The 26,021-nt window shown below is 40.7% G+C and overlaps 2 protein-coding genes and 1 pseudogene across 3 annotated transcripts in view; 1 reads left to right on the plus strand and 2 right to left on the minus strand.

Moving 5' to 3' along the window:
* The window catches only part of LOC111342154 (uncharacterized), a 26,292-nt gene extending 718 nt beyond the window's left edge, over nucleotides 1-25,574 (plus strand). The window contains exons 2-17 of the mRNA XM_088749767.1: nucleotides 4,835-4,980; nucleotides 5,680-5,931; nucleotides 6,311-6,475; nucleotides 6,620-6,733; nucleotides 6,875-7,006; nucleotides 7,080-7,176; nucleotides 7,279-7,497; nucleotides 7,663-8,039; nucleotides 11,741-11,908; nucleotides 12,186-12,296; nucleotides 12,424-12,543; nucleotides 12,755-12,845; nucleotides 20,314-20,688; nucleotides 21,682-21,816; nucleotides 22,366-22,599; nucleotides 25,059-25,574. Coding sequence (XP_088605893.1) covers nucleotides 4,835-4,980; nucleotides 5,680-5,931; nucleotides 6,311-6,475; nucleotides 6,620-6,733; nucleotides 6,875-7,006; nucleotides 7,080-7,176; nucleotides 7,279-7,497; nucleotides 7,663-8,039; nucleotides 11,741-11,908; nucleotides 12,186-12,296; nucleotides 12,424-12,543; nucleotides 12,755-12,845; nucleotides 20,314-20,688; nucleotides 21,682-21,816; nucleotides 22,366-22,599; nucleotides 25,059-25,399 — 3,077 coding nt within the window. The 3' untranslated portion in view covers nucleotides 25,400-25,574. The remainder of the gene's footprint in view (nucleotides 1-4,834; nucleotides 4,981-5,679; nucleotides 5,932-6,310; nucleotides 6,476-6,619; nucleotides 6,734-6,874; nucleotides 7,007-7,079; nucleotides 7,177-7,278; nucleotides 7,498-7,662; nucleotides 8,040-11,740; nucleotides 11,909-12,185; nucleotides 12,297-12,423; nucleotides 12,544-12,754; nucleotides 12,846-20,313; nucleotides 20,689-21,681; nucleotides 21,817-22,365; nucleotides 22,600-25,058) is intronic.
* On the minus strand, nucleotides 8,711-10,189 carry LOC148740544 (uncharacterized; annotated as a pseudogene).
* Nucleotides 13,188-18,893, minus strand: LOC148740545 (uncharacterized). Of its 2 annotated transcripts, none has more exons than XM_088749991.1 (2): nucleotides 16,519-18,889; nucleotides 13,188-15,864 (listed from the first exon to the last, which is right to left on the minus strand). In XM_088749991.1, the coding sequence occupies exons 1-2, from the start codon at nucleotides 18,576-18,578 to the stop codon at nucleotides 13,932-13,934; spliced, it is 3,993 nt and encodes a 1,330-aa protein (XP_088606117.1). In that variant the 5' UTR covers nucleotides 18,579-18,889; the 3' UTR covers nucleotides 13,188-13,931. The 2 variants fall into 2 exon arrangements, with proteins under 2 accessions (XP_088606117.1, XP_088606118.1); XM_088749992.1 differs by having other exon boundaries at nucleotides 14,439-14,583; nucleotides 15,288-18,893.
* Nucleotides 25,575-26,021: the final 447 nt, after the last annotated feature.

Raw genomic sequence — 26,021 nt, forward strand, 5'->3', positions numbered from 1 at the left:
GAAATGTCTCATCATCCATTTTGAAATATCTTTCCTTGTGTAATAAATGTTTCGACTTAATTAAAAGCCCTTGAGAGTTACAATAAAGAATTAAAAAGCTAGATAACCACCACTTACCTTCTTTTAAAGTAGCATTGGTCATGTTATACCACTTCCTCGTCTAAAAACTGTTTTCATAGAAATGTAGGTCTCGACATAAAAAATACTTTGATTACTTCATTTTGTAAATTATGCAGTTATGTACCGTCCAGCGATGTTAATAGATGTTTCTTGCCCTCTGCCTCAAGCTTAAACAAAAATAAATTAATGCCACGTGGCAAGTATTAGTTCGCAGCAAGATCATAAGTAGGCCCCATAAGTGCACATCAGTCATGAGCAATTTGAACGTTCTGACCTGTCAAGTCGTAAGGAATGTCATGTCTGACCGATAGATCGATAGATCGATAGATCGATAGATAGTTTATTATCAAAAACCTTGCAGCCACTGGCTGAATTACGTTTGATTTACAATAAAATATATACTACAAAAAATACATGGCTAAGAAGAACTAATTAAAAAGACAAAAATATATAATTAAGAGAAAAACAATATTACATCATTGCTTTATGGACATAGTGATGGATAAAACTATTTCGAGTACGAATGGTGTGGAGGCGCCGTGTAGTAAAAGAGTGCTGACTCCTTAAATTGACTTCGCACTCATTCTTGGGAGGTAGTAAGCTATAGAGCTTGTGCGAGGGATTAGACAGGATGGAATTAAAAAGCTTATCACATAAGAACTCGCGGCGGTTGTGTAAGGGAACTAGACCAGTCAAAAGAAGCGCCTCATTGTACGAACAATCTGGATAGATAATACGTAAAGCTCGCCTTTGACATCTCTCAAGATCTACTGAAAGGTATTGCGGGAGGCTATGATGATAAACAGGGCATGCATATTCAGTGACAGGCCTAATACAAGTCAAATAGAAGAGCAAAAGTTCCTCCGACTTGACCTGTGCACGCTTAAGCTGACGCAAAAAATACAGGCGCTTGTTTACTTTCTTTACAACTTCGGATACGTGATTATTCCACGTGAGATCGCAAGATATCTGCAAACCTAAGATCTTTGCTTGCTCTACACACTCTAAGTCCTGATCATTAACCTTAATTGGATCAAAGTTCTTTCTAGAGTGACTGAATGTTATGCGCAGTTCCTTGCACTTGGTTTCATTTAATTGGAACTTGTCAGCAGAAGCTTGCGTCGCGAGTTCGTCAACCGCTTGTTGGACTTTGCTGACCTCAGACTTCATGACTGTTTCGGAAATAGTGGAGTCATCGACATATTTCCACATGTCTGTACCCGGGATGATGAGGTCGTTTATCATAATAGTAAATAACCAGGGGCCAAGTTTTGTGCCCTGTGGGACCCCTGATGGGATGGCCCCCCACTCCGAGTAACAGTCCTGACTAAGTTTAACACGCTGTCGGCGACAGGACAGAAAGTCCACTATCCAGTCAATTATTCCGCTTGGAAGATCGTATGAAATGAGCTTCTGAACTAGGATCTGATGGTCAATGAGGTCAAACGCCTTGCGGAAGTCAAAGAGGATGGTTCTGACAGTTGCACCGTTCCCATCCGTAGCACTAAGCCATGAGTGGACCATGCTTATTAGTGCTTGTGTCGTACTGGAACCTGGCACAGTCCCAAACTGCCGTACATCCACTTTCGCCAACACAACAGGCTTGAGGAAACTCTCCACGACGAAATCTTCAGCAACCTTAGAAAGCACGGGAGTTAGGGATATTGGACGTAGATGTTTGTTTACATCGTGTATTGGATTCTGCTTTGGTACTGGAGTGATGTTAGCGTCCTTCCAAGACTGAGGCAACCGTGCTTCCTTAAACGAACAGTTAAGGATATCAGTCACAGGTAGTGCTAGTAAATCTGCATTCTCTTTAAGAAGCCAACCGGGGATTCCGTCCGGACCGGTTGCCTTAGTTGGATTTAAGGCGGATAGCTTCTTTAAAACAGAGAATTCTGATACCTGGAAAGCACTCTCCTGGTCAGAGTTGGTTGAGGTGTTAGGTGAAAGGGGGGTGAAGACGCGCATAGGAGCCAAGAACGCCTGGTTGATGGTGTTAGCAATGTCTATCGTGCTTGGAGGTGAACCTCTCTGACCACAATCAATATGTTGGTAGAGGGTAGCTGGATTAACGCCTCTAGAAGCTGCGTCTGACATGCCACTGAGCTTCTTTACCTCACGCCACCAAACTGCGGGTTTACAGTCCTTCAGATGTTCAACCTTGGAGTTATAGAACTTTATACGGCATGCTTTCCTCTCACGATTAACGCGGTTTCGTAGGGTGCGGTACTGCTCCTGGTCGCCTTGAGCGAGGGCCTTTTGGCGGCTGTGAATGAGACCCTTCAATTGTTGATTGACCCAGGGCGGCTCGTTGGTTTGTACCGACTTAGACTTCAGGGGGAGGAGAATGTCCATTCCGGTCTTAACTATGGTCTCCAGCATTTCCACTTTGCCCTTGCAAGAATCTTTACTATCGATAAGTGTCTTAACGTCCACATTTCCAAGATACGTGCGCATAGCCATACGCGTTGTAGGCCGTAAGTCCCTCGATTTCACGATAAGTTTAGTTCTTAGTTGTTGGGAACGCACGAGCGGCTGAACTTCTACAGAAAAATGATCGGACAAACCGAGAGCAGGGCGCTGGATCGGAGGGGCATAGAACTCCTTCACATTTGTTAACACCGGATCTAAGGTATTTCTGCCGCGAGTTGGAAAGGTAACGATTTGCTTCAAATTAAAACCGTTACTAAGGCGCGAAGATTTCTTTAACAGAGTTTTATTGAAGTCACCAAGTAAAATTATCCCGCAGCCAGGAAAGCGAGCCTCAACCAAAGATAAACAGTTATACAAATAATCCAGCATAGGCGGATCCGCGGCGCTCGGAGAATGATAAACAACTCCAACAATAATGCTGGTAATGCCCCTTGGGAGACGCGAAGGCCGTATTTGAGTCCAAACAACTTCAAACTTCCTATCCATAATGTCCTCAATGATCTTGAATTGGATAGACTCTTTAATGTACAGACACACTCCCCCATGCACTGCTTCAGTTCGATCTCGGCGGATCACGTTATAGCCAGAAATAGCGACAATATTATTGTCAATGTGGTCTTTGAGCCAAGTCTCTGTTATGCATACGAGGTCGAAATCTGCATAATGGACGATTTCACGGACTTCATCTATTTTCGGCGCCAGTGACATGACGTTGGAGAGAAAGAACGACGGCATGAATAGCTTTGATGACTTTGCAGGTTCGGCTTTAGATGGTGTAGGTGGAATAGCGAGAAGGTTGGCGTTATTACAGTATTTGTGACTGGACTTCAAACGGTAGGGGCCATGGTTGGCTGACCTTGGTGAAATAACTGCAATATGGCGGTGACGATAAACTTCTCGCTCCTTCACTTGTCGTCCAGCTCTGGTACCGCGATAAGATGGCCATTTCCCACTATGAAATCGAAGAAAACCAAAAGAGGGGCGAACCTGGACCATTTTGCGGCAGCAGATATAACATTTAAGGCAATAAAATTCAAAAATTACGGAAGCAGATGAAACCTCGTGCTGCCTTGAAAGGCGCATACCCTTTACTTTCTGCTCAGAGTGGTCATTGCATTGACATTTCCTTGAATCTTAATTTATTTTATCTTACGTAACACCAAAATACACGCTTCATTCGGTAAATGAAAGCTGCTCAGTCGTATCTTCCTTAAGAAAATGTTACTTTCCCCCCCAGGCTCGGCATGGATACCTACGTTATAAAAGTTCTATTATAAGCTAATGTCACAGTTTTTTTTTTTCTGGATGGTCACGGTTACGCGAGACTTTAAAGCTGAAATACCTTACATACCCTACCCTGATCAGTATTCATGAAAAAAAAAAAGCAACCTCCCCCAGTGTATATGGAAAAAAATATGGTGTATATTTTAAAGTAAACAGATAAACTCCACAACAGTGCTGCACGAAGAATATCAACTTGTAAGCTCACCTGATAAGGTCAAAATGTTACGCTGAAACAATTAACAAATCTGACTGCGAAATCTGGTTGTCATTCACAAAAGGAATTCACCGACGTTATCTGCTGGATAAGCCATTTATCTTCACATTGAGGGACCTAGTCACGCGAGTACGATACAAGAAGACTAAAATAGAATAGTTTTCGAGATGCCGGAAAACCAAAAGCGAATTGATAACGTTGGTCAGGCAGAACTAAGATTGACATCATCATTAGCCAGTGATACATGTAAATGCTGAGAGTTTCGAAAGAAACTGTTTGGGGCTGCGTCGGTGGGAGTAACGAAATAATTTGGATATATCAACAAAGTTGAAATGGTAAATTAGCCACCGTAGTGATTACAAAAGCTGACGTTTCGAGCGTTAGCCCTTCGTCGGAGCGAAGTGATACATGTAACCGCTCAAACTAAAAACAGTGACTGCTTGAAAAGCTGCATGGAAAAATGAGACCGACCAAAACGAGAATAATTTTAGTTTTGCATCTGCTCATTTGACAAGGTGACGCAAGAGTGAAGTTAAGTAAAAGCAGAACTGTCCTCAATTAACTACCTCATTTAATTGAAAATTGCTCTACGTTTAAACAGTCCTGTGCAGGAGGCGCACATATACATGTTCGTCACATCAGTTCCTGTGTTCCACGTTATTTGTTCCATTTGAACTACTAGGTGAAATTAAAATTTCCAAAACGAGGAAAACACCTCCCCTTTATCTCTGCCGTGCGCTAACTGATTCTTTTGATAAATATTCATCTCCTTACCTGTAGGTATCTTCCTCCAAACTGGCAGGCTGAACATTTCTCAGACTCTGCAAGTTTGGAGCTGTAGCAGTGCCTGTTCACCTTCTCAACACTGTCGACTGCCTCGTTGCACAACAGTTGTATTCCCCAAAACATTCAGTGGATCGGGAACGGTAAGTAGTGGTTTATGATCCGAAGCATTTCGAGGCACCATCCAACATTGACCGGAGGTAATAGAAGGTCTTCAGTAGTGCAAAACTCAGGGAACATTTTTTTCTTGCCATTTGATCGATTCCATTTTTGATCAATTTCTAGATCGAGTCGATTTTATTGATCCCGCGTCTTTGTCAATTGAATCTATTCCACACCACTTCTCCTCCTAATAAAATACGCTTCTTGTTTTATCTATGTTCTTCAGCTCCCCTTCTTGTTCGGCTGCCACAGCGCCAACTGTGATCACATCTCCATGGATATCCTAAAGAGTATCCCAATAGATCTAGTCTTGACTTAAGATATTCCGTTGTAATCAACGCTCTTTATTTGTCACTGTTAATTGAGACCCCAGAGATTAGGAACTGGGAACAAAAGACAAAGGAGACACCTTTGAAGCCTTGGAAACTGAAAAGGGGAAACATCTCTGACAAGTTCCAGAGATTAGCACTTAAGAAATAAAATTCAACTTGCCTTCTAAGCATCAAACAAGGCAGCTATGTGAAGAGATAAAAAACAATTCAGGGGAAGGAAAGAGTAATGGAACAGCAAGATCCGTCGGTTATTTTATAATGTTAAGTTATTTCGCTTAAAATGCGTGTACAGATTAATCTCATTATTTTTCTGATAATCACTTGTACGTCCTGGATTCGAAATTACAGGTTAATGTTCAGGTGACGGTCAGTCATGGTGAGACGTTTTCACGCGTCCATTCACCGTCAGCTACGTGGGTTGAGTCGGTTACTACGCGTGACGTTGAAGTGTGTGCTCGTGAGTCAGGCATTGGATCCAATGGTACAGGAGTCGTTAACTGGTTTGCTTTCCAAGATCATCCAAAAATGACGCGTGGTAGTGTTTCTTTTAATGGAATATGGACAACAGAAACTAAGTGCGACAAAGTTACCTTCTCGGAGGTTAGAAGAAATAACGAAATAACAAAACAAAACTTTCAGGTCAAGGCCCTCTTAGCATGTTCCACCCCAGTAAGCAAGACTAGAAACCAACTTGCAAAGCGAAGCCCGCCTACCTCATGTGGGACAGATTTCCATGTTCATTCAGACAGGCCACTCAGTATTCACGGACATCTCGGTGGTGGGTTAAAAGTCTAAACCCTGCAAGGTAAAGAAAGAGAGGAATTAGGAAAGATTTCAAGTTTTTCGCTCTCAACCAATGAAAGACAAGATATCCAATATACACCTTTACCTTGGGTGGTCGAGCTGCATGATTTTTATTTGAACTGAGGTGAATTTACTCCATAGACATAAATTCATATATTATCCAAAAACATTGCAGAGTTTTCCTGGAAGACCATCTGTGTTTGTGTCAGCTAGGTACACACGTGACACAAAGCCAAATGACGCTATGTATGTTTGGCTGGAAAATGTAAATTCCAGAACTTTTGAGGTGTGCATCCGGGAGTTCCTGCCCTTCGATGGGAAACATCAAGACACCACTGTGGTAAGAGATATGATCCTGTGGTTTTTATGGGTGAGCGGGTAAGGCGACTTAGCTGGGTTCTTTTTTTTCTATTACTTTTTTTTCACTCTGAGAACCTTATACTTTGTCTGACGGCAACGCATGCTTGGCATTCATTTATTGCAGGACTGGTTTGCATTTGTTGGCAATGGCTCTGAATTTAATTTTACGCTGTCAGGAGAGGCAGATTTTCCGAACGATAACCCGCCAACGGCTGAAGACAATTATGGTTTTTGTCAAGTGAGTGTAATCTAGTCTCGTTTACTGTGAAGTTTGAGGAGCTATTTCAAGGTAAAAAAAAGGTTCGTTTTCAAAACAGAGCTACGTAGTACCATACAGATTTTCTCTCATTTAAATTTGTTCTCTCTTTAATTTTTCCAGGAGGTGCTGTTCAACACAACCTTTTATGCTTCACCTATTGTCCTTGTGTCTGTGCATCATTTGTACAACCCTCAAGTCAGCATGAAAAGCCTTGTCTCACCCAAAAGTAACATCATATCAGCCTGGGTTGAGGTAAATGATCGCTCTGATTTTATGATTGTTATTCTGCTGTTGTTTCAACTTGTGCTCTCTGGTCTCTGTGTAGGAAGTTAGCCTCACATCCATGAGGATTTGTGTCAAAGACTTGAGTGGAACAGGAAGCAAACACGACCCTCTGTCTGTTAGCTACGTCGTTATTGGAGGTTTGGGTTCAAGTTGAATATATGAGTACAATCATTTGATGTCGTTGCTTTGGTATCTTTCTTTAATTTTGAGGTAACTAACATTTTGCTTCACATTCACAGATCTCAATCCCTGTCTAAATGTGTTCTGCCCATCATTTGGAGTCTGCAAAACCTTCAGTGCCCATGAAGCTCGGTGTGTGTGTGACGACAACTGCCCTTCGTATCAAGACCCTGTCTGCACGGAAAATGGAACGACATATGGCAATGAATGCCTGTACAAATTGAGCTTCTGCAAGGGACTGGACAATAATACCTTATATCATCCTGGCAGCTGTGAGGGTAAGGCCTTATTACCAAGAGAAGGAACTTTGTCTTCCATTTACAAGACACACACAAAAATTAGGATTTTCAAATACATTGAAACCTCCGGAAACTTGCATGAGGCATAACAGGAAAAAATTGGTCACAGCTGGTTTAGAACTTTCGCTTTTCCAATCTTTACAGGCTTTCCAATCATTCACGGTCGGGTAAAGCTTTTTCGAGTTCCCAAATGGTCAGACTCAAGCTGCAAAATAGTGGTATTCCCACCATACCGCTTCTATCCGAACAAAGAAGTTCAAGTACAGATCACCCTTAATCACATGAACCTGAATGACTCCCACACGGTGCATCATGCTATCACATTTTGGACAGAAAAAGTCAACAATCAAAATTTTACAGTCTGTGCAATGCAGTCTGGGAGGAATGGAAACAACTTCAACCCTTTCGCCACCATTGATTGGATGGCGTACCAAGGAGCACCCCCCGAGGGAATGACGGGAAGAATCAAAATGACAAAATGGTGGTCAGGAACGAATTGTGCAGATGTGACGTTTCGAAAGGTAATTTATTATTTAAATAGTTGTTTGCATACAGATAATTCTTTGATACATCCGGGTTCATTCTCCTTTCATTGGCTTAAATGAGGATAAAAACAACAAATGATACTGATAAAAATAATTTTTTTAATTGATAATAATAATAATAATAATAATAGTAGCAATAATAGTAATAATAATAATAATAATAATAATAACGGAAATCAGGGCCAACAGGATAAACGGTCGGATAGTTGACAAGGTGCGCAAGACGGTAACACTACTGGAGGTGAGCTGCCCATGGGTAGACAATCGGGACCACAAAGACGAGGAGAAGATCATGAAGTTCGCCCCGCTTCGTCTAGAACTCAAGAGACAGTACCCGAGTTTTAATATCATTCAGTACAACATAATCATTGATATCCTGGGAGGGTACTTAAAAGACCTCAAGAAGAGCGTCAGGGAGCTTGTTGGATCAGAAAGGAGTACAGCAGTGTTAGGTAGAATGCAGAAGTCTGTAGTCAGCAGTTCACTCAAGATTGCAAGATCTTTGAAAGTCATGAGTTGAAGACTTCATCTTAGCCATGTCTTATTTTGTTGAGTTTTTAAGACATTAGGGACTAGCCACTAAGAATTTTTTTTTTTTTTTTAGAAGTTTCTTTTTTTTATCATTTTGTATAAGTTTTTTTTTGTTTTTTTGTTTTTTTTTTTTGGGGGGGGGGGGTACATATGTAAATTCTAAACATGTTAGCTGGCCACGTCCTAGACGCCCAGCTTTCGTGTATATAGGTTCTGGCATCCAGACATTTTAACTGCCACATAATAATAATAACTCTATTAATAGCAATAAAATTCATACCTATTTACATAACAATCAAATATATAAGAAGAAAACAAGATAATAGCTTAGTTTTAAAAACATCTGACCTAAAAACTAGGCTGGAAACTTCTTTTACGAGGCTCGCGAGTTTCTAGGAGAGTTAACTTAAAAGCAAAGTAATGATGATCTCAGCAGCGCAAAGGACACTCTTGCCCTGATCCATGACATGGTAGTCGCATAGCTTTCGCCCTTCATTGTAGCAACTAGCTTAGCAAGTCTACTATGGTATCGTTCACATTCCACCGCCATTCCACCTGTCATGCAAAAAACTAATGGCGTGAATGTAGCTTGCTCTACTTCTAACACACGGCTTGCGTGCTGACGCTTCTTCTCTCTTTCATGCTCCCTGAATATCTGGTCTGGATCCATATCTCTAGAGGTGTCTGCATTTGGATGGCACACTCTCACATCAAGAAAAGCCGCTTTCTGCCTCTCCCAGAATTCCCTAGCAACTATATCTTGTCGTGCATTAGGGCAGTGTTGGCTTCCAATTCAACTGTTCTCTTATGATGTCTTGCAAAACTGGTTCGATTTCAATACCATTGCACACCATGCGAAGCAGTTCCGCCTCCAAAACCCTCATTTCATTGTGGCGTTGTATGATAAATCCGCCCCGTTTGCATATTATAGCATGATCCACAGTGAAGATGTCCCCGCAAATACAGAGAGAGGGCGTGTCAAGAACTTTTCAGTCGTTGCCTGAGTTTCACAGCGTCTCGAAACTCACTTTTGTTTTAATTGGCAAAACAGTAAGCGAACTAGAAGAAACCTTCTGAGTGGCAAGTTCAACAGCTCTCAAAGTTTTTTCAGAAATCGAGCTCTGCACCTCATCAAGTTTTTGCTTCAGATACTTACTTTTCATTCGGCGCATCTCCTGTTACACAGGGCGTATTTCATTCTCGTCGGTTGGCTCAGGTACCTGTGATTCTATTTGTTGGGCTAACGGACTAGTAATATTAGGCAATGCTACATACTCTACGGCTGCTACTTGACTCGGATTTATTAGGCCCATGCCTCCCATTTTCGCCAGCAGCTCGCGTTCAGCTTGTGTACATTTGTGATCTATAATAATTTCGGCATCAGCAATTGCACGCTCCAGAGGTCCGAGTAGATCCTCTATGTCAGTCAGAGTTCTCATAAAGTACGTCCAGCGGAGCTTTAATCCAAAAGCAAACGCTGGGTAGCAAGCCAGCTGGGGCTGCGACAGAGCAAACTCAGCCAATTTTGTCACTTGCTCTACCCATTCCTCGACTTTATCGTTGACGCAATGCTCAAGATAGGACCTGGAGCCCATAACAATGATTATAATGATAACAATGATGATAATAATAATAATAACAATAATAGGATACTCTATATACAAGGCTAAAAGATTAGGAAAAAAATTATTAAAATGTTTAAACCAAACGTTGATGGCTGTTTTCCATCATCAGGGTTGAAAATAATGACCGTCTGTACATACATATATATCTTATGTGATTCCCGATGGGAAAAGTTTGAAGACATTAGAAATAACTTGTTTGTTCAAACTGGGGCGGAATTGTTGAATCATTAGCCCCTCGACGATCCCACGCTTGTGAAATGTTTCTGCTGTGGAGAGAACACGCTAAGTGGAAGAATGTGATGGATTTTCCCGCAAGTGTTTCGCAGGTTCAGAGGTTTGAGCAGGATTTGAATGCTCAATCGACCACTTCCTCGATACTGCCTTTAGTTAGAACAACAAGTTTAATTGCAGCGTCTTTAAGAAACCGGGAAAACTACCAACATATTGGAAATCTGAGGTCCCTCCTAAATGGAAAAGGAATAGCATCACTGGCGTACTCCATAGAGCGAAACGCATCTCTACCGATTCTGACAGGGACATACAAACTCTTGAAACATCTTTTGTCAATGCAGGTTATCCCAGGCGTTTTGTTTCGCATACAATCAACGAATTTCTAAACGACTCAATGCAAGATGACAACATCATTCCGAATTTTCTCTTCGAAGACCGAAAGAAAGTTTTTATCAAGCTTTCTTTTTGCGGTAAAAACGAGAGATTCGGTAAGACGTTTGTTACAAAACTCAACGAGTTCATTAATTTTAATTTCATCTTTGTAGTCCTGTGGCAAAGAAGGCAAATTGAAAGCCTTAAAAATACTCACAGATCCAAAGTTGTTTTACAATGGAGATTGTCCTTGTGGCGTTAATTATATTGGCGAAACTGTGAGAAATTTAACAGTACGTATTTCGGAGCATTCAAATCCTGCTCACACCTCTGAACCTACAAAAAACTTGCGAGAAAATCCATCACATTCTTCCACTTGGCGGGTTCTCTCCTCAGCAGAAACATTCCACAAGCGTAGGATCGTCGAGGGGCTAATGATCCAACAATTCCACCCCAGTTTGAACAAACAAGTTATTTCTTATGTCTCCAAACTTTTCCCATCGAGAATCACATAAGATATATATGTATGTACAGACGGTCATTATTTTGAACCCTAATGATGGCAAACAGCCGGAAACGTTTGGTTTAAACATTTTAATAATTTTTTTCCTAAACTTTTAGCCTTGTATATAGAATATCCTTAATTGAGCGAACATCGTGGACAATAACAAAAAGCTTTATTTTTATTATAATAACCATAACAATAATGATGATTATAGTAAAAAGACGTTCGGTAAAAAAAAGTCAATGCAGACAGCAATTCACTATAATTTGATATCATTTTAATATTTGACCCCACTGCAAATTACTAATGATTCAGATGACTTTGTAAAGATCAATGCAGACCAAACTCAATTTAAAAAAACTGCTAAAATGTAGTCAGATTTGTGATGAAAATGTTTATTTTCATGTGTTTAGGACAAGTTTAAGGATTCACCAGTTGTTCTTGTGACATCTGATCACCAAAGAAGTGGAAAGGAACACGACGCTGCGTTGATCTGGACAGAAGATGTAACCAAGGACTCGTTCAAGGCTTGTTTGCGGGAGCTACAAAACTTTGACGGCAAGCATCAGGACATTTATGTGGTATGTGATGTGCTTTATCTCTGTTGAAAAATAGATGAAGCTCTGATATTAGGGTTATTTTCTCAAGGCTCACCAAGGTATCGGCTTTCCTCAGTAACACGCTTGAATCTTTGCATTTGTACTCAAATTAGATTAGAATTCTCTTAGTTTCATTCCATTACAATTTTATTCATTCAATTTTAAGATCTTTTACTGTGTGAAATCATTTTAACTCATTGAATTTGCGTTATGGTACTCACTAGAAGCAAGTGTTGTTTTTTGCACTGGTTCTTTACAGACCTGGTTTGCATTTGCTAAGTTGCACAAGCCACTCTTCACTGAGCATGGCTCTGTAAACTTTCCAAATACGAATCCACCAACAGATGAAGACAACAACGCTTACTGCGAGGTAAGTGTACAGCGTAAGTCTGAGTCGAGCCCTGCGATTATAGAAAATTAGAGTAATTAATGATGATGCTCAAGGAAACAGTTATTCAAGAATTTCCTTCAGTATCTGTTTTTCATCTTACTGACAGCTTGTACACTTTACACGAAGTTACAATACGACGCCATCTGTCCAAATATCAGCCAATCACAGCACAACAGCGAGTGGAAACTTGGCACCAGCTCATAATGGCATTTCTACTTGGATTGAGGTAAAAAGCATGTTACGGTAGACTTTAAAAGAATCGGCTTGAAAACGGATGCTTGATTATCAAAAATCATCCAAAAGAAACTCTCAGCTTGTACCCTTTTTATTTTTTCCCGCTTTCAATATCGTTGCGAAAAATGTTGTAGAGGACAATAACTCGACAGAGAGGGAAATGTAGAATTCATTTAAATAATAAACTTCGAATTTTTTTGCAGAATATGAATGTGTCTGGATTCAGAATCTGTGTTAAGGAACTTTACGGGACCAGATATGATCCTGTGTCAGTGAGTTATGCGGTCCTTACAGGTCGGTATGCAACTAAACTTTGCGGGTTAGATTTCATCAATATTTAGACGGAGGAGACTGTGACGAATCCGCGCCACAAAGGTGGGTGCCCCCTAACACAAACAAAACACAGAACATAAACGAGCCCGAGAACACACGCCACAATACAACTAAACGTAGGCCTAGAGATATTTATTATGCTAATACAACAATAAAGCGACTAACAATAACGATAGTCCAATGATCTAATTAATTTACAGGAATACGCTAACTTAAACTACAGTACACTAAAAACTATTTACAAGATTATTACTATTAAGATAAAGAAAAGGTTTTTTTTTTTTAGTTCAGTTCGGTTGGGTTTCCCTACGCCCCGCGTCCGTGTTCCTCTCCTGTCCACAAATCACCACGCTCCACCAACAAACGACTGACAAACCAAATTCACAATTCACAAACCGAACTCACGTTTAACCCAGCTAAACGTAGAAGTTTCCAACCTCACGTAATTCGGTCTTCGCTCAGATCTTTCTTGACTCAGTTGTCTTCACTGGCTTACTGTCTAACAGAAGATAATCTTCTCCTTTTCCTTCAAGTTCTGCGCTTTAATTTCTTCGGCCAGCTTCTCGGCACACATGTGCTCCCCGACAAATGGATCCTTTGTCGTGTAAAGGAACGGTTTTGCTGAATGACTCTTCAGTGATTAAAACGTGCTCTGATCCGAACGAGTCTTGGTAACTTTCAAACCTTCACCGCCGGTGACCTTCTCTCAAAAACAAAACCACCCCGTACCAAACCACCCAAATCCTTAAATACACATGGACGCAAGGTGCCCGAAAAGAATGAAGAAAACTATTTGATATACACAATAAAGGTTAATTACACAACAGTTTACACAAGTGAAGAATAAAAATTACGTAACAGATACAAATAATCACGAACTACACTGATCCTAAGAGAATAAAAAAAATAATTTACATTTAATAAATAAATTCCTAACACTTCCATGACACCTCCCCCCTTAAATAGCTATTTTTTGGGGACATGGAAACACAAAAATAGTGCTTAATTAAAGATTACATTAATATACTGTAGAGCAATATGAGGTATTTACGCCCTACTAAGGGCATCTACGTTACAATTTTGCTTACCACTCTTATGTTCTATTTTTATGTCGTACTCCTGTAAGGTAATGCTCCACCTTAATAGTTTCCTACTCTTGTCGCGAACCTGATTTAACCACACAAGGGGATTGTGATCCGTTTGCAGCTTAAAAGTGCGGCCATATAAATAATAGCGAAATAGCTCTACAGCCCAAACAATTCCTAAACATTCTTTTTCTGTGGTAGACAACTTTTCCTCTCTAGGCTGTAACTTTCTACTAGCATATGCTATGGGGTGTTCCTCCCCGTCCTGATCTTTCTGACTTAAGATGGCCCCAAGACCTCTATTTGACGCATCTACTTGCAAAATGAACTCGTCATTCCAGTGTGGTGGCCTCAAAACAGGGGGAGTCTGCATTGCAACTTTCAAATCCTGAAAAGCTGATTCATGATTAGTACTCCATTGAACCTTAGAGGGATTTTTACCCTTAGTGAGGTCGGTAAGGACAGCAGCCCGTTCCGAAAAATTTGGGATAAATTTCCTATAATACCCGATTAAGCCAAGAAAAGATCTTACCTGCTTCTTAGTTTCTGGTCTGGGATATTCTTTAATGGCTTGAACCAAAGCTGTGCGGGGCTGAATTCTATCACCTCCAACTCTGTGACCAACAAAATCGACCGTTGACATCGCGATCTTACATTTGGACGGCCTAGCATTCAGTTTGCACTCTCGTAAACGTTGTAAAACCTGTTGGAGCTCAAAAAGGTGTTGGGGAAAAGATGTTGACGTGTCAACCTCGACATCATCAATGTAGGCATCTGCAAAATCTAACCCCTGCAAGACTTTCTCAGACATCATCCTCTGAAAGGATGCTGGAGCTGTTTTCATACCAAATGGCATAACTAAGAACTCATACAAGCCTTTGGTAGTAATAAATGCGGACTTTTCGATGGTAGAGGTCTCCAAGGGAATCTGCCAGTAACCTTTTGTGAGATCAATTGTACTAATGTACTTAGCAGAGGCAATCTTCTCAATCATACGTTCCATGGAGGGAATAGGATAAGCATCCATCTTTGTGACAGAATTCATTTTTCTGTAATCAACACACAGTCGTATTGTACCATCTGGTTTGGGAACAATGACAACAGGGGCCGCCCATGGACTAGTAGAATGGCGTATTATGCCCATTTCCAGCATATTTTCAATCTCTTTGTTAACCTCCTCCTCAAGTTTTTGAGGGACCTTATAAGGGGCGCACCTAATGGGTGGGGAATCACCCGTGTCGATTTTATGCACCGCTACATTGGTTAAATTTGGTTTTCCTGAAAATACATCAGAATACTCATGTAGCAAGTTTTTTACCTGTCGTCTTTGATCTTCCGTCAAATTATCAGAGATCACTACATCTTTACAAGTCTCATCGTGACCAAATGGGAAAACGTTGCTTTCGTGCGGCAGTGGCATCTCTGGGGACTCCGCCATTACTAAAGCAGCCATTTCATCACGGCTCTGCCATTTGCTAAGCAAATTAATGTGATAAGTGCGATGCTGTTTGTACATCTTGCCTGTATCAAGCTCATAATTCAATCCGTCCTCTAGTGCTCTAGTGACTTTGAAGGGTCCTTGCCATCTCATTTCTAATTTACTCCCAGGGGTGGGAAGCAAAACTAAGGCTTTGTCTCCAACTTCTAAGTGTCGTTTTGAACTATGAATATCATACAACCGTTTCTGCTTACCTTGGGCTTGCTTCAAGTTTTCTTGAACAACTTGTTGCATCGTTGCAAGTCTTCTTCGGATCTCAAGGACATGAGTTATCAGATTGTCTTCTAACGATGATCCTTCCGACCAAGTCTCCTTGATAACGGCGAGGGGTCCTCTCACCGTATGTCCATAAAGTAATTCAAAGGGCGAGTAACCAGTGGACTCACAAGGAATCTCTCTATAAGCAAAGAGTAAGTATGGGAGATACTTGTCCCAGGTTTGAACCCGCTCTCGAACAAACTTCCTCAGCATACTCTTTAAAGTGCCGTTGAAACGCTCCACTAACCCATTTGCCTGGGGGTGGTACACTGATGTCTTAATCTTAGTTATGCCTAATTGCTCATACAGCTGGGCCATAAGCTTACTCATGAAATTGGAGCCCTGGTCAGACACTATCTTATCGGGGATACCCACCCTAGAGAAATACTGAATCAATGCATCTGCGACCGCTTTTGAGCTCGTTGACCGTAAAGGAATGGCCTCTGGGTACCGTGTAGCATAATCTACGATTGTTAAAATGTACCTGTAACCCGTTGTTGTCCTGGGTAATTCTCCTACAATGTCGATGGCAATTTTCTTAAAGGGTTCAGTAACAATATCTACAGGCCTCAAGGGTGCCCTTTTTGACTTCAGCTTCCTGGCTACCACCTGACATTGCGGGCAAGTTGCGCAATATTTGCGAACATCAAAGCTTAGACCAGGCCAGAAAAAATGTGCGGTTATGCGTTCAACTGTCTTCTTGCTACCCATATGACCTGACAAGGGGATTGTGTGACCAACACGCAGGATTTCATTCCTATAGGATTCTGGTACTACAATTCGATCAACAAACCTTGTTCCATTATGTTCTTCGGGAAGATATTTACGGTGCATCAGGAGGTCGTTAGTGAAGAAGTACCCATCCGATTCTTGTGGTGCCATTTTGGATGATTCCTTGCGTACTTTCTCGAGAGTCACGTCTGACTTCTGATCCGCTATCAGCTGGTTTCTGTCTCTATCTAGGATGTTTACTGGAGGTTTAACTTTACTAGGTTCTATTATCAAAGTATCACTCTCAGGATTCTTCTTACTTGTCTCTTCCTGTACCATGCCCTCAAATAACCTTTGCAAATCTCCTTCCTCTGGAGCTTCAGGCTTTATTTCTTTCTTCGCTAAACTCTTGACGGCGAGTGAATTTTCCCTGTCAATTAGCTCGTCTGCTTTCAATTGGGCTTCTTGTAATGCTTTCTGTCTCCTAGTCATCACGAAGGCCTCATCTCCACCAATGTCATCAACTAGAACATTTCTCTCCCATTGGTCCAAAACATTTTGTCTCGACAGTGTTCTTCCAAAAGACGACCTGCCAAGTAAGCAATCTACGGGTAGCCTCTCCAACACTCCTACTAATTCTACGTGTTTACCTTCTTTGCTGTCAAATTCAACGTTTGCAAGTGGGACTGTAAGACGTTCTCCCGCAGCTGTTAATACTGTGATATTCTCCCCTGTGAAGGCTGTATTGTTTACATATCTTTTCTGGACTAGAGTCCTAGTACAACCAGAATCAATGACCATTTCTGCAATTTTCCCGTTTATTTTACCTCTAACATTGCAAGAAGGGAACTGAGATTGTTCTGACGTTAGGGGTGTCATACACAGGAGGTATCCCTGTGAAGGCTTCCCACGGCCCTTTCCACAGTTGAACGACATGTGACCTGGTTTACCACATCTGTAACATTTAATTTCAGGCCTCGTGGTTCTACGGGCTGGAGGGGAGGATGGTTTGGAGGGTCTTACATGGTATTGGTCTTGTTTCTGTTCAGACAATAAGTTATCCGCCTTAACATCTGGCCTCTTCTTTTTCCCAAATTTCTCATAACTAGCGGTTGACATATACTTACCATCAACAAGTGGCCCTTTCCTAGATTGAACATGTAAATTAGCAAGGTTGCCAAGTTCTTCAGCAGTTTTGGGCTTTTGCTCCTTTAACCAAGCTCTAAGCTCGGGACTTACCGCATCAAGAAGTCGCTCCATCAATACCTGTTCAATTATCTTATCCGCATCACCAGTAGCCTCGGCAACAGCTATCCAGCGGCTGAGATACCTTCGGGTTCTGTTTCCCCACTGGACGAAGTCCTCGTCGGGCTTTTTCTCTGAGGTTCGAAACCTATATCTATAGTGATCTGCGGTTAACTGGTAGGCTTTAATAATGCTTGCCTTACTCTCGTGGTAATCCTGGCATGCAGGGTCTGGGATTTCTAAATAAATAGACTTAGCCTTTTCAGTGAGCTTGGGTACTAAATTACCAACCCATTCCCCCTCGGGTAAGGATTGCGCCCTTGCAGTCATTTCAAAAATCCGGAAAAAATCATCTATATCTTCACTCTCCCTCATTTCCCTGATTTTGATAAACTTGGGCCTTTTAACCTCATTGTCACTTACCTGTTTCCTTTCAAACTCCCTTATAGCAAATTCTTCCTTTTCAGCTCTAAGGTTTCTGAGTCTCTCCTCCTCTCGTACCAAACGCCTTTCTTCTTCTTGGGCTTTTTGAGTTTCAAACTCCCTTCTCTCCCTCTCTAATTCCCTTTCAGCCTGACGCCTTTCTCTCTCCACCTCCCTTTCTAACTCCCTCATTTCTCTGTGTTCCTGACTAATTCTCTTCCGCAGTTCTAACATCTGCAGCTCACGCTCTTGTAACTGTAATCTCTGCTCAAAACTAAGACCAGTCTCCAAAGTTTCCTCCGCAAGGTTTTCTTCTGGTGCATCGAAACTCTGACCTATGCGATCTGAAGTTCTGAGTTTGCTCGCTAGAGTCTTAACACCATCCTTAGGAGAAAAATGAATACCTCGTTTGATAGCCTCAGCTCTAAGATCTTTAAGGACCCAGGAATCATAGCCGATCGCTGCAGTAGCCATATTAAATAATCGTATACTATTACCTTGCGTGTCTCCTGTTGAGCTGTTTATGTAAACTGTTAAGGAGCGATCCCACTCCTGACACCAAAAATATGTGACGAATCCGCGCCACAAAGGTGGGTGCCCCCTAACACAAACAAAACACAGAACATAAACGAGCCCGAGAACACACGCCACAATACAACTAAACGTAGGCCTAGAGATATTTATTATGCTAATACAACAATAAAGCGACTAACAATAACGATAGTCCAATGATCTAATTAATTTACAGGAATACGCTAACTTAAACTACAGTACACTAAAAACTATTTACAAGATTATTACTATTAAGATAAAGAAAAGGTTTTTTTTTTTTAGTTCAGTTCGGTTGGGTTTCCCTACGCCCCGCGTCCGTGTTCCTCTCCTGTCCACAAATCACCACGCTCCACCAACAAACGACTGACAAACCAAATTCACAATTCACAAACCGAACTCACGTTTAACCCAGCTAAACGTAGAAGTTTCCAACCTCACGTAATTCGGTCTTCGCTCAGATCTTTCTTGACTCAGTTGTCTTCACTGGCTTACTGTCTAACAGAAGATAATCTTCTCCTTTTCCTTCAAGTTCTGCGCTTTAATTTCTTCGGCCAGCTTCTCGGCACACATGTGCTCCCCGACAAATGGATCCTTTGTCGTGTAAAGGAACGGTTTTGCTGAATGACTCTTCAGTGATTAAAACGTGCTCTGATCCGAACGAGTCTTGGTAACTTTCAAACCTTCACCGCCGGTGACCTTCTCTCAAAAACAAAACCACCCCGTACCAAACCACCCAAATCCTTAAATACACATGGACGCAAGGTGCCCGAAAAGAATGAAGAAAACTATTTGATATACACAATAAAGGTTAATTACACAACAGTTTACACAAGTGAAGAATAAAAATTACGTAACAGATACAAATAATCACGAACTACACTGATCCTAAGAGAATAAAAAAAATAATTTACATTTAATAAATAAATTCCTAACACTTCCATGACAGAGACGCAGATCATTTAGTAAGCTTTGTCACATATGAATACATATATCGTATTAGACGTTTTGCTGTCGAGTATCGTTGAGTATTTTTTACGAGTTGTGCCGTATTTTGGCAAGCCCTACCGCCTCGTCAAAATACAAATAACTAGTAAAAATTCTCAGCGATAGGACACGACAAAACGTCTAATAAGTTATTTATCGTACAACACGCCAAATTGGGTTCTGTCCTCGTGTACCGGTTCACAAGAGCCAATACAAAAGACCAAACAATACACAATAGCTAACCGATACCTCCGAAACAAAGAAAGAACAATGGTTATTCCCTTGTGAACCGGTACACCAGGACAGAACCCCAAATTGTTATTTCAGTGCGGGCGAACCTCGCGGATATTTATTTACGGGGAGTGCGTGACAGAAGTATGTGAAGCGGAACGGAATTGGCGCGTTGTTGTGTTTTATGGATAAATATTCGCCAGCCATTCCGACTCTTCGTCGCTAGAAAAATGATTTAAATTGTCCGCCATTTTTTTTTGTAACTTCAATCCAATTCGTCGCTTGCTCGATGCGAGAAAACCTGTCTAACCGGTTCTCCGGAGTACAAATACCGTGTGATATTTGCACTCGTTTTGGGCGTTATTTTTACTCTGCGGAGTGTAGGTGGATAATAAATTTCTGTTACTCTTTCCAAGATTAAATCACGCACATTTAATTCCAGACATCTGCAATCCCGGATGGAGCTACTTCAACGGATTCTGTTACTACACAAGTGATACCTGTGCAAACTGGACCACAGCTGTAACAAAATGTAGACAAGAAAACTCAGTCCTTGTTGATGTCAAGAACAATGAAGAAAATGTTTACATTCAACATCGCCATAATGGAGATAAATCCTGGTTGGGTTTGAATGACAGATCAACAGAGGGTGACTTTACTTGGGCGGATCGTGGACATGGAAACTTTACAGCCTGGGCCAAGAATCAGCCAAATAACTTCAAAGAAGAAGATTGTGTGCACGCACTTGGTGTGAAATACAGCTATGAATGGAACGACGTACAGTGTAGTGGTTGTCATCAGTTTACTTGTAAAAAAGGTGAGTCAAACATATTGAATGAAGTTTTTAAGGTGTCATATTCATGAGCAAACACAGCTGATGTTTTACAATGGCTATTTTGGTGCTAATAATGATCCAGTTATTTCTGGACTTATCCTGGTTTTGGACACGTCAAGCAACTTGTAACATTCTTTCCCTCCCGCACAAGATGTCAGTCCATCACATATATGTCCTTGCATTTTGCCACGTTTCTTTGCAGGACAGTTCACTGATAACAATTCTTACTTTTTGATGGTGAGCCACTGAGAAAGCTGGGTATCTCGCTTAAGGATACGGTAGACCTTCGCGAGCCAAATTTTGACAACATATTTTTTATTGCACTCCAAACAAAGCATTACTATTTCAACTACAGTTTCAAAAAATATATATTTTAAGATATTGAAATGCACTCAAGTTGTTCACGAAAACATTGTTTCGAACTGAATTCTTTTAGCCGCCAAAGTAAAAAAAGAAAAAAGCCCCTGGGTTAAAGCTGGAAAGCACATTTCATAGCCCTTCCATTGATATATATATTATGGTGGTTACGCTTCAAATAGCGCGGTAACAATTTTTTTCGCGAAAAACACCTGCGAAGGTTTACCGTATCCTTAACCATGTCAAAGAACACAATAATTCTATTGTGAGACTCAAATTTGACCCTCTTGTTCCGAGGTCCAGCTGTACAGTCAGATGTTTTTGTGTAATAGTTATCGGGGTGGACTGGTGACTGGTCTGGTGTGAGACTCAGAATGGACCACTGTGCTGTAGTTTTAGGAACCACCAGTCTATCAGGAAAACTGACTACAGAACTTTCTGAGGTCTTTTAAGGGGGAGTGGGAGGAATGGATATGAGCGATACTCCTAATCGGTTTAGGTTACGGAAATACGCTCCGTCAGTAATATGGGTAATTAATTGCGAGGGGCCTTACTTAACCTTTTCTGTTTCTTCGGTGTTAAAAGAGTGTTCACTGCTCCATTTTATTCCATTACTAGACTTAGATGAATGCCAACATGATCTAAATTATTGTCACAAGCTGGCCACGTGTGCAAATGCACGTGGCTCGTACAAGTGTAAGTGTAAAGGTCTATATATTGGAGATGGATTTGACTGTTATCACAGCTATGCAGGTGAGATGTGTTGAAAAACAGCTTGAAATACATTTTTATAGCCCTTTATACCCAAAAAAAAGTTTAGGAATGGAAGTATGTTAAGTTTACAAGAAACTGTCGGTAAAGCAGGGAAGTGAAAGTTTGGTGTTCGTACCTCGAGATTTTAACCGAACTCTGGCTTTCTTTTCAAACTTTGATAGGAAAAAAACTGATTTAAAAATCTCTTCTGAGCCTTTTATCTGTCTCAAAAAATAATTATGGAAGATTGTTTTCATTTTGTTTTTGAATACGTGAAAAGTGTATTCTGTACGTGACAACTGAGTTCAAATTCTTCGCATTTCCTATTGTACTGATTAACATAACGCTTCGCAGAAGTGGACAAGTTTCCTGTCTCAGGAGCCTCAGTAGTTTATGCTCTGCGTCACCAACGATTTCTCTAATGTTCAGTTGTTTGCTTTTGTTGTGTCAGTGTTCCATATCTTCTTTACACAATAACATGTAAAAATGTTATGGCAATGAAAACAATTGGGTGTCAACGGTGAAATAATACTTATTTCCTGTTTTAAGGCCTGGGTTATTCGGCAATATTGGCAAACGATGACAATTACCTTGGATCCCTGAGCAGTTGGTTAAGCCCTGTTGTGCAGAGCCAGTCCTCTTACTGGAAGCGCTGCTGGAGAGCATCAGTGGATGGTTGGGCTGCCTCTACCTTCCACTCATTGTGTGACAGCAAAGGGCCAACAGTGACCATTGTCCGTGTGGGAAAATACATATTTGGTGGATACAACAGCTTATCATGGAGTAAGTGCATAACCTATGAAATTTGCTTGCCTTTTCTCCTCGCTTAAATTAAAATCTACGAGCGCATCTGGTTTCTAGCTTGAAAAAAACAAACAAACAAACAATCACTCAAACAACACAAAACAAAACAGTACAATGGGGTCGATGGCATATTAGATCAGGAATACTGAACTTTGTCTTATAACAGTGTCTCAGAAGTAATAAACACTAATCATGCCGTTATTTTGGAGTGCCTTTTAAGTTCACGTTTTCAACGAGCATCTATTTCTGCATAATTGTGAAAAACAAATTCCCGCCAGATGAATTATTCGACTCATCAGTTACTAGAGCGATGCGCGAAAGAATCGAGGGATATGTTCAAACAGGACCTGTACCAAGTTTCAACCACGGCAGGTGAATTTAAAAATTTCTAAATTTTGAAGAAAGTAAAAGGCAACTAAAGCTTCTAATGTCATTTCAGGGATTGTGTTCCTCCGGGCTTCTTAGGGCCAAACAGGGTGAAATTCGATATTCCACCCCCAGGCCGATTCTCAATATTTTCAGGCAAACGGTCGTTGAAAGACTTCCATTTTACATGATATTTGCGAATGTTTTACTGCAATTGGGTCAATGAGTCAAGAAATATTATTTGAAAATAAACGCGCACCGCCATGGAATAAACGCCGCCCATAACTACAGGCGCTAAATATAAACGCTAAAAATTTAATAAACGGCGTTAATCGGGGAATTGAGATATTTAGAATGATATTGATGATGACTCGTGGCCTAACATAATATCCTTTGCACACGATAATATAGAATAAAATTCTCTAAATTATATTAGCGTCTCTGAAAATTTGAAATACAGATGTGAAGCTATGATTGCTTTAAACGAAGCGTAATCTCGTAGAAGCACGTCATCGATTCCACAATGCATGATCGCTGACGGAGTTCATCATACAAATTCACGGTCAATCGCTTCTGCCTTGAATTCTCATTCTCCTTCGGGACGGATTTTAGCTGAAAAAATATAATTTATAGCTCATACTCCATTGTCAATTGATGGTCACTGTGGATTGTTCCAATTACATAAAATTCGCGAAGCGGTTGTCCATAAGCAGGACACGGCTTTTGAGTGTAGCTTGAATTCAGTTATTTCATCACAAAGTTAAATAATCTGTCTATGCGCACAGGGAAGTTTCCTTGGATATGGAAGTGTTCTAAAGTGACAGCTTTATTCATATCAGGAACAAACCCAACAAATTATCGCCCCATTTCAATTTTACGCTCTTTCAGCAAGATCTTAGAGAGTGTAATCCTCTCAGCTGTACGAATACCTTGATTCAAATAATTTACTTTCAAACAAGCAATTTGATTTTCTTTGTAAGCGTTTAACAGCCACTGCATTCTCTGGCTTTTCCGATGAGGTCTTGTTAAACTTGGAAAAGGGAACTTTTGTGTTGCTGTGTTTGTGGATCTTACAAAGGCGTTCGATACAGTGAATCATGGGATCTTGATGTCCAGATTGTCCCCCCGGTCTCTGCAGTGGTTTTCTTAGTATCTAAGTAATCGGATTCAGCAAACCTCTTGTGAAAATAAACTATCCAAACCCCTTCCTGTTACTTTTGGAATTCCACAAGGAAGCATCTTGGGACCGTTATTGTTCCTTGTGTATATTAACGAGCTGCCTGCTGCTATTAAACACCCCGAGGTATCATTGTACGCTGACGAAACTTTTCTTTTACTGCTTCGCAAAAAAACCTCGCGAGCTGGAAAGCAAGTTGAATCTGATGCAGACTTCTACAACGTAGCATTGTGGCTAAAAGTGAACAAACTTACCTTGAGCCTTTCTAAGACCAAATCCCGGTTGATTGGAAGCAACAGAAATTTATTTCATATTTCCTCATCGTCTCTATCTACTTTTGATTGTGAGTTTGACAGCGTAAATAGGTCTAAGTATTGAGGAGTTATGTTGTCCTCAGACTTCATGTAGTCACATCATGTAGAGTATGTAATTTCTAAAGTTAATAAACGGCTCGTTCCTGAACAGACCACTTTATTCGTCAGCTACTTATGCCCTCGTAACTTTAAAGTGGCTCAACCTTGAACAACGTAGATTTTATCATCGCTATATATCAGTTGGGTTATAAGTGTATTAATGGCCTCATGGATCACTCATTGGAGCCACTAGCCAACAGGGACGTTCATAATTATAACACAAGAAATAGGATCATACTTAGACTACCCCTTGCAACCAAAAATGGGGGTAAACAGAGAGTGTGTTATCACTCACCCAAAGATTGGAACAACCTAGATAAAGTCATTAGAAATGCCGCTGCACCTGCACCAATCTAAGTTCGGACCTTTCTGGAAACCTCAGTGACGTGATGAAAGTTTCCTAATCGAAGATTATAAGTGTTTGCTCCCTTAAAAGGAAACGACAGTTGAATAACATTTTGAATTATTTACTTGTCATTCAGCTTCTAGTTGTAGATACCAGTACACTTCGAGCGCCTTTTTGTTCTCATTGGTTAACAAGCCAAGCTGGGGACGAGTGAAACTGACCCAACAAGGGAAGTATAGTTACTACAGGAGCCATTCCATATACAGTTGTTCTAGCTATGGACCCACATTTGGTGGAGGACACGGTATTTACATTTCCGACTACGCCTCATCCAACACAAATTCTCACTCAAACCCTGGATACACCTACGGTCCACCATCTGGCCACAGTTATCGCAGCTCCTTCGCCCAATCATTCCTGGCAGGAAGTTATCATTTTCAACCTGATGAGGTTGAAGTGTTTTACGAAACTACTTAACACAGACCTGTGTTAAGTAGTTTTGAATCAAATGTCATAAAAAACTCTAACAGGATTTAGAAAACTAAAAAACGTTAATTCATCATTTTGAAGGCTTCTTACTTAGTAGACTTATGATAAACAGCGTGAAAAATTACACAAAGAATAAAATATTTCAATAAAAGTTCCTATCAAATCGTTTGTATTTATTGGTGAAAACTAAGGTGGTTATCGTGTTTCCTTCCCCTCCCTAGATCAGTCGACAGTCACATGGCACACTTACACCCGAACATGACCCGCTGGAGTTCAGTAGCTCGTGCAGCTCCGAAGATATTTCTTTTACCTGCAGACATTTGCACATTTTTCACATATAAAATTTAGCAAATAGACTTTGGAATTGATGCGACCAAAGTTCAAGATTGGTCGCCAAATAAATTATTTTTCCGTACTGATGACATTTCAAAGTACTCGGCATTAGAATAATTTAAGTAAATAATTTTCATTTGCACGTCGTATAGAACGTCTCCCGAAGAGATCCTGATTGTTTTGTTTCTCCTGAAGAAAAATCAAACTCGTTTGAATTGTTTGAATTGAATGTTCGAAAAGTCCGGAATAAACTTAAAGGTTTTTGATTGGCGAAGGA

The sequence above is a fragment of the Stylophora pistillata genome, chromosome 2, assembly GCF_964205215.1.
Source record: "Stylophora pistillata chromosome 2, jaStyPist1.2, whole genome shotgun sequence".
NCBI classification, from domain to species: domain Eukaryota; kingdom Metazoa; phylum Cnidaria; class Anthozoa; order Scleractinia; family Pocilloporidae; genus Stylophora; species Stylophora pistillata.

Coding starts and splice junctions, on each gene's coding strand:
- LOC148740545 (XM_088749991.1), bottom strand. CDS start 18,578: ATGGCTACTGCAGCGATCGGCTATGATTCCTGGGTCCTTAAAGATCTT. Junction 15,865..16,518: donor GAAGAACATAATGGAACAAG/GTTTGTTGATCG, acceptor CTTTGCTTATAG/AGAGATTCCTTGTGAGTCCA.